The 8,292-nt window shown below is 39.8% G+C and overlaps 1 protein-coding gene and 1 long non-coding RNA gene across 2 annotated transcripts in view; one reads left to right on the top strand and one right to left on the bottom strand.

The window, feature by feature from the left end:
• The window catches only part of LOC136843539 (uncharacterized), a 7,634-nt gene extending 7,017 nt beyond the window's left edge, over nucleotides 1-617 (top strand). The window contains exon 2 of the long non-coding RNA XR_010854559.1: nucleotides 149-617. This is a non-coding gene — a long non-coding RNA (uncharacterized lncRNA). The remainder of the gene's footprint in view (nucleotides 1-148) is intronic.
• Nucleotides 618-6,392: 5,775 nt separating this feature from the next.
• Nucleotides 6,393-7,661, bottom strand: LOC136843459 (uncharacterized). Its single transcript, XM_067111995.1, has one exon. The coding sequence runs from the start codon at nucleotides 7,659-7,661 to the stop codon at nucleotides 6,393-6,395; it is 1,269 nt and encodes a 422-aa protein (XP_066968096.1).
• Nucleotides 7,662-8,292: the final 631 nt, after the last annotated feature.

Raw genomic sequence — 8,292 nt, 5'->3', positions numbered from 1 at the left:
AAGTTGAAGCACAAGTCGATTTGGATTAGATTTTTCCTTTTGATTAGTTCCCAATTTTCCTTTAAAAAAAATAGTTTCTCTGGTTGGGGAACTGTCATAATATTTTTAAGTCGAAAAATAATATTTTTCTTTTCATTTGCAGGAGGAGGCTGTTGATTGGGGTGCCTTTGGAAAACTGCAAGTTCTCGGCTCTTGACTGCTGCCTGCTACTGCTGTGCCTGTAAAGTCACCAAATCGGCGCCAGGATAGTGTTTCGGCGGCGCCATTAATTAAGTCTCCGCTGAGCTTGTTTTCTTTGGTGACTTCCCCGTTTTCTTCAAGCTCAATTAGTCACGCCTAAAACGTGCCAGGTCACGCATTTTAATCATTTTTACTTTATGGTATTTATACGAATGTCACACATTGTGTATCACATGTTTCTTCATTCACAGGCATCAAGACTGTATCTATATTGTAGCTCTGTATGTTTTGTATTGTAATTTGTACTCGTTCACTGCATATTATTGTTTATTGTTTCGACCTCAGGTCACAGTCAATTCCATTGTCTCTCACGGCCCGGCGTCAGTCGGCCGCAATATAAGCTGCCTGGATCTGTAATAAACTAGCAGTAACTTTTACCTGCTCGTTTCTTTGACACCTTACAGTGGTGACCCCCGGAGTATCCCGGAGCCATTAGCGGACTCACACGCGACTCAGTCTTGGCTCCAGGATTTCTCCAAAACGCTCTTAGCGGCCTAAACACGCGCTGTAACCAGCGTTTGAGCGCGGCTGACTCGTCGTCGCATACCCACCAGCGCCACTAGCGAACCACACGGCGCACGAAAGTGCGCACTGACGCGAGTACCCCACTCCAGTAAGGGATCAAAGGAGCGAGCATGGACGCGATATCCCTCCTTCATGCAGTTAAACGCGGACCCCGCTGACTCCGGAGGTTTACCTACCTCCCATCACAGCCGCGCCCGCCCCGCATCGAGGCCCTCCCGCAACTCCACACCAGCGCCCGAACACACGACGGCGGGCAACACAATCGCGGGCCGCCCTCACCGTAAGCTGCCGCCGTTTACGCAGGGGGAACCCATCGATGTGGCTGCGCAGGGTGGAGAGCCACTTCAGAATCGCGGACTGATGTGCTTTTGACGTTCTTCCCAATTCTTGGAGAAGATAAGGATGTCATTGACATAGTGGAAACAGTCAGGGAGGTCACTGAGGATCCTATCCTTCACTGAGGATCCTATCCTTCAGTTGTGGAAGGTGACTCCTGAGCTTGGAGGCCGAATGGAGAATAGCTAAAGGGTATGTCCCAAACAATGTGATGATTGCTAGTTTTTGGGATGCCTTTTTGGTGTACCAGGGTTGGAAATAACCCTTCGTAAGGTCAGACTTAAGGATATTCTTTGCCCAATGAAGGGTGGAGGTCATATCTACCATGTTAGGGAGTGGGTGGTGGTTAGGCTCTGTTTGGAGGGTGAGGTGCTAATAATCTCTGCTAAAGTACCAGAATCCATCAGGTTTCTTTGCCATGTGCAGTGGGGATGTCTAAGGGCTAAAGGTCTCCTGGCAAAGGCCTATGCTTTCCATCTCCGTGAAGATCTTCGTAGCTAGTAGTTTCTTTCAAAGCAGGTGGAAGAACTTAGGATAGACAGGTGGAGGGAGAAAAGGCCTGTTGTTTTGATGTGATGTTGCATGCTATGCTTTGTTTGAATTCACAGCAGAAGACGTCAGGAACTTCTGAAAAAGAGGGTGTAGGTTTGTGGCACTTACTGCAGATATGGGCAGTTGCTAGGGCCCAAGGTCAGCTGGGCCATCTGGAAGGAAGATAGGTCCAGGATGCAGTGGGTGGTGGTGTCAATGAGTAGTCATTAGTGTCAGAGGAAACTGGCACCAAGTAGGGCCCAGTATACACACGTGGTAGGATGTAGCATGTAGGATGGATAGTATGACGTATTGCTCATTATGTCATGTTTGTTCCTCATGCAAAATGAAGTACCTGGCAAAAATGAATGTCTATGTTGCGACCGTTTCCAAATTAATCAACTGCCTGTAAGAAAATTATTAAATCTACAGTTTGCTCTTTCATTTTTAAAAGGAAACTAAAATAAAACTTTTCCTTTAAATGACCTGATGTGTCTACAGCTCTCCAAAAGACCAGTGAATTAGTCTGTTGCAAATGAGTTCCTGCTTTCTCTCTTCTTCCCTTGGTTTTTTTTTTTTTTTTTTTGCAAGGGTTTAAAAATAAAAATAAAGTCGTTCTTGGAATCGTAAAGTCCGTAATTGACTGCACATGTTACGCTGAATGTATTTTTGAAGACTTCAAAAAGAGAGCCGTCCCACAAAGAGTTCAAGCAGCTCACACAAATTTCCGTTATCAACTCAAGTATATCGCGCGCACAAGGTCAGGTTGACAAGTATGATAAACTGATAATTTTGTGTGAATATAGGGGATGTACATCATATTTTGTTGAATAGGATAAAATCTAACAACGATCTAATGTATCATAACCTAACCTAATCTTGCAAATCATCCAGTATGTGCATGATTCAGCGCACACTGATGCACAGTTAGTGGAAAATATGCATAAATACTGATCTGATTTACATAGGCGTGTACACTTGTTGGGAATGAGTGTGTCTACATCCAGTTTCAGAAGCTGTATAGATATACACTGTATATACATATATATGTGTGTGTGTATTTTAGAGTATCTGTGCCACCATTTGTAATTTGCCACTGAATTATTTCCGCCAAGTGATGACCATGTTTACTTTGGGACGCACTAAAGATATTGTACTATCGTTTTCCAAATAATGGTCGCGTGATCCATTTCTCTGTTTATCTGTCGTTTTTCATCATTATTTTTTGTTTACTGCTTATACTCAGATTAGTCTTTCGTCTTCAAAAGTTACTCTTTCTTTCACAGATGATATTCTGCCCCCCGGAACCTTGCCAGGCAGGTTCTGTATCCCTTAGCTTAACCAATAATAATAATAAGATATGTTGATAAGCAATATGTATTCCCTCATACGTTTATACCTGTTAAGCAAATGCAAGGCATTCTCTTAGATTTTCAGATCAATGAAACACGCGTTAAAATCACATAATTTATTTATCTGCTCTTATATGCATAGCATATACAAGAACATTATAAGTCAGAACATAATCTAAATATTACAAAACTGACGACTTGGTTCTCAAGATATGGTGAGTTGTCTGTCAATAAAATGGATAAAGCTGCGTTTGGAAAAAATTCAGTCTCATTTTGTCAGTTTTGTAAGGCAAAAGAACTGGATTTCACCTATTTCATTCTGATTTTTAATATATTTTGCAAAGACCATTTCTCCAGCGATGGATTTTCCTGAAAATCTAATATGTGAATAATTATGACGATATTCGCTCTTACCTTGAATGGGCATTTGAACGCTGATTTCATAAAACAACATCGAAAAGCCAAGAGACTTGTGAAACAACCAAGCAGCGGTTTTCACCCTTGAACTAAAAGTATCATCATCATTTATTTCCTTCGGGTCTACAAAAAAAAACCGTAGGACGTTCCGAAGAATTATGTAATGAGCTTAAGAAAGGAAGGCTGAGTAAATGTTTGCACAAAATTTGTTTTTAGCTTACACAAGGGAAGCGCTGGAGACTCACCAGATGAACTGAGATAAGAAGTCCTTTTCATTTCAAATGGCTTAAGATTCTATATATATGGGAGCTTACATCTGCTGTGTGAGTGTGTGCGTGTCTCCTTTTAGCTGCGTCCGTGTTTATGAATTTCAGTACGTTTATGTTTTACAGTGTAAATGTTAATATCCTTGCATTTATAGGAAGTTCCATGAAGATTATTTCACGAATAATCCTAATGAACTATAAAATGCCATCATTTTCCAGAGAGTAACAAGAAGTATGTAGTCAATCGCTCTGATGGCCAGTTTAAGATTGTTAACTTTCCTTGAAAGCAAGGAGGTTAACAAGAGCAATTACAGATCTATATACCTCTCAATAGGAACTCAGTAACTTTGTAGCAGTGTATAAAAGAATTTATAGTTCAATATGAGAATATTTCATCATTCTTGGACAGCAAACTTAACTGAGAAACAAAACTTCTTATAGACGGACAACAAACAATTTATGTAGATTGACAAGTAAAATTTGCAATATTAAAAGAATCTAACACAGATAAGCAACAAGCTTGCTAAATGAAAATAATTTATGACAAATATTAAAAATGAGACGAATTACTATACATGGCAAACAAACTAGCAAAATAAAAAGAATTTAATGTAAAGACAATGTACTTAAAAATGAAATAACAAACTGACCAAATTAAAATGGTTTATGATCGATGAACAAAATAAATGTGCAAACTTGCACATTGAAAGAATCCATAAGAGATACACAAGAAACTTGAAATAGGTTTAATGCAGATGGATAGCAAACTTGCAAAACGAAAAGAACACCTCAAAGTGAAAAGACTTTATCTTAGATGGACATCATATATTGCAGATGGACAAAAACTCTGTAAACTTGCAAAATGAAAAAAGTTTATTATGCATTTACATTATACAAATTCCAAAGAATTTATTGTATATGGATTACAAACTGGAAAAATAATGAAAATTTATTATACGTGGGTAACAGACTTGAGAAATAAAAAAATACTTTATAAATAGATAGCAATCTTGCAAATTTAAAGTATTATCAGTAAATCAGAACTTGCAAATTGATTCGAATTTATTGCAGATGGACAGCAGGTTTGTCAAAGTAAAAGAATACAAGTATGTCCCCAGCTATAAAGCATGAAGAAATCCGAAGATCCTCTAAGTCGAATTCTCACGAGTTTATCTTCTTGAGAATTTGATTTACCTAATGAATCGATCTGTTTACGTTCTTGAGAGATCCTTCCGACAGGCAAAGGTAATAGATGGGCAAGTCCTTTTGCCTAAATCGGATGCTTTATTGTGTGAGTTTTCAACAACCTCCAAGGCATTAATATCAGGGTAGATTATAGAGCTTCACTCTCGTGACGCCATAACTTGGGATGCTGCTGTTATGTACTCTTCGCCTGCAATGATCATGCATTAAATGCAACAATGTTACTAGTCAGTCTCCTGTAGGTGTAGTCGTGCATTTACACAACAGCACATAAGATTATGCAAGGGATAAAGTCTTTTTTAATTCCCGTTATATATGAAATCACATTGTTTAATCACATTGTTTAATCACACTTTGCTCTTTTAGTGACAAGGCAATACATAAGGGAAAAGGAAACGGAAAATTTAGCTTTTCATTTGTGCACATTTAATTATTTAATTTTTTTCAAACTCAACAGGGCAGTTATATTCCTGTACCTTTGCATGTCTTTGGTCTGGTTGGTAATTCAGTAAAGAACTCATGAAAACTGTCAATTAGTCTTCCTAAAAGCAGCGAACGCTATAGCCACTTCATGAACACCAAGTAATCGAGAATCTTGACTTGAATGTGTTCCGAGGACTTCAACCTTCCGTGCACTTTTATACAGTTCGGCATAAACGTGTGTTTTTGCACTCGGAATACGATACAATTTTGCAATACGAGAATACTGGAAGTAGTGCAAATCTAAACGTAACATTTAGATATCTCTAACCCCTGCCGGTGTTAAAAGATTGCACCATTCACCATTCGACTCTGATCCCTACACAGAATCCACAGTAATATATGATCAACAGAGTTAATCTTTTCACTACATTTCATAAAAAATCATTTCGATATTTTGCACATAACATTTATAACAATCAAATTCAGAGGCAGAGTTGTAATGAAATAAATTATTAAATAACCAAAAATAAGCCCCAAATTACAGGATAGTATTTTCTAGATATATCAAAACAATTACTAGATGATACGCTGCACCTAGTTATTTCCATTTAGTTATTATTTATAAGAATAGCACACAATTCTCTCCATTATATCCTTATCATTAAGAATTGTACCTGAATCACAGATATTTAAGATTTACTGCTTAGGTTAAGCATTCCATGTATCAAAGACGCCTAGGATTTGCTTGATGCGACTAGGTACAATGAATTTATTCAAGATAATGACCCATCACAAGCAATATTATTAATTCAGCCAAATTGGCTAGAATCACGCAGTATAAATCTAATTCCAATTGGCATTTGTACGGACGTCTCAGCACTCAGTCAAGTTTTAGCACCGATTCTCTTGCTGTCTCTCACTACATAGTTTTAGATGTCTAAACTAAGCTGATCAGGTTAGAGGCTTCAAGATGATGGCACTTTCTTCTCTGTGTGCTGCATGTATTACTCTACTGTTTGATTGGTTTTGCTTGGTTACTTATTTAGCCTTGCTAACATGCGCTAATACTAGGTACAGAGCGCAGTGCGCGATCTTGTCATCATTGTTGCTCCTTGGCTGAAATGGCTGAAATGCAAGTATCCAACAGTTTAGTCATCAAACAGGATATTTCTGCAGATTCCGATGTCATCCTTTTTCCCATTAAAAGCCAACCCAGGAAGTTCTTGTAGCCCTCCGTCTCTTCGACGTCTGCCATCATGGACGGATAAGTCTTCTTCGGTTCCTTTGACTTTGGGTTCTTGTCCTTGCTGTTTGGCGTCAACACTTCGACGTTTGCTGGTCGCTTGTTGCGGTTCGGACCGTCACTTTCCTTTTTGTCACCCTCTTCGGCACCGACAGGGTCTTCCTTCTTATTACCTTTGTCCTTATCCCCTCCTTTCTTTTCCCCTCCTTTCGTTCCATCGTCCGGTTTTTTGATCTCTTCTCCCATTTTCTGGAATTCTTCATCCTCTTTTCTCATCCTGTCTTTCCTAGCTTTCTCCTCTGCTTCTCTCTTCCGCCTGTCTTTTTCTTTCTCTTCCTGGAGCTTTTTATCCTCCTCTCTTTTACGTTTGTCTTCCTCTTTCATTCTGCGTTCATAAGCTTCGTCGTCCTCGCCTTGTTTTCTCTTTCTCCTCTCTTTTTCTTCCTTGATGCGCTTCTCCTCATCTTCTTTCTCTCTCTTCTTCCGTAGCTCCTCCGCCTTTGCCCGCTCCTCCTCTTCTTCTTGCCTTCTCTTCCTCATTTCTTCCGCCTCCTTGCGCCATTCTTCTTCCTCTTCTTTTCTCCTTCGGCGTCTCTCCTCTTCCTCTTTACGTCGCCTAGCTTCTTCTTCCTCTTGAGCCAGTTGCCTCCTTTTCCTCTCTTCCTCGTCTCTCTTCCGCCTCTCTTCCAGCTCTCTTTCCCACCTCTCTGTCTGGTCACGCCACCGCTTTTCCTCAGCTTCCCTCCTCTTCCTGTCCTCCTCATCTCTTCTCTTCCTTTCTTCTTCCCATTTCTTATCTTCTTCGAGTCTCCTCCGACGGTCCTCCTCATCTCTCCTCCGCCTCTCTTCTTCCTCTTTCTTGCGGCGTTCTTCATCCTCCCTCTTTTTTCTCTCCTCGTCTTCCCTCCTCTTCCTCTCTTCGTCCTCTTTTCTCTTTCGCTCCGCTTCCTCCTTCTGCCTTAAAAGAGTTTCTTTCTCTGATTCATCTATTCCAGGCTTCTTGGCTGGTTCTTTGGCAAGCAGGTTTGTCTTTACCCTCCGGGGTTCCGTCGGTAGGTTGCCAGCTTTCTGGTCCCGGACATAATCAGCCAAAGAACTGTAGCCCAGCTGCTTCCAAGTAGCCATCGCCTTAGCCTATAGTCTGCAAATGGGAAGAACAGAGAATTACAAACAAATCTGGTTCTTGAATGCTCGTTTGTATCTCAAAGTGAAAGTAAGTTCAAAGGTCACAGAGTATGTTTACATGAGAATTGACGTTTCCTGGTGGAGGCGTGGTTACTTCAGGAATAACTAGGTGAGGTTTGGAAGAAAGAAGTGACGTACATGATCAAAGGAAAGACAATAACAACTTAAATTTTTGCACTTTAAACAATTTTGGTTTTGTGATTTGTGTTTTTTTCCATAAAAGACGTCAATTCCTTTAAACTATGACTCATTGGATTATAGACAGCTCGCTCGTGAATCTTTAAATGGGTTCTTGGTAAAATAGCAAGGCTAAAACTACCATCCAGTTGATCAGGAATCACCTCATCAGACGGTTGCTTATAGCGTACTGTGATAAATAATCTAGAAGGCATTCAATAAAACATGCCCTGAAGGCTAAGCTGCCATTCTTGCATTTTTTTAATACCGTGCAATAGGATTATGTGGTCTTTCTCAGTGAGTTTTGTTTCCTCTTTCCAGCAAAAAAAACTGAATTAGACAAAAGTAGTGAAAATAATTATTTCAAAAATGTGTAGTCAGTTATATGTATTTA

This window comes from Macrobrachium rosenbergii, chromosome 11 (assembly GCF_040412425.1).
Source record: "Macrobrachium rosenbergii isolate ZJJX-2024 chromosome 11, ASM4041242v1, whole genome shotgun sequence".
Taxonomy (NCBI): Eukaryota; Metazoa; Arthropoda; class Malacostraca; order Decapoda; family Palaemonidae; genus Macrobrachium; species Macrobrachium rosenbergii.
Note: the sequence above shows the minus strand (reverse complement) of the source record. Positions and strands in the feature narration are given on the sequence as shown.

Excerpts from the sequence above, each read along its gene's own strand:
- LOC136843459 (XM_067111995.1), bottom strand. The coding sequence starts at position 7,661 with ATGGCTACTTGGAAGCAGCTGGGCTACAGTTCTTTGGCTGATTATGTC.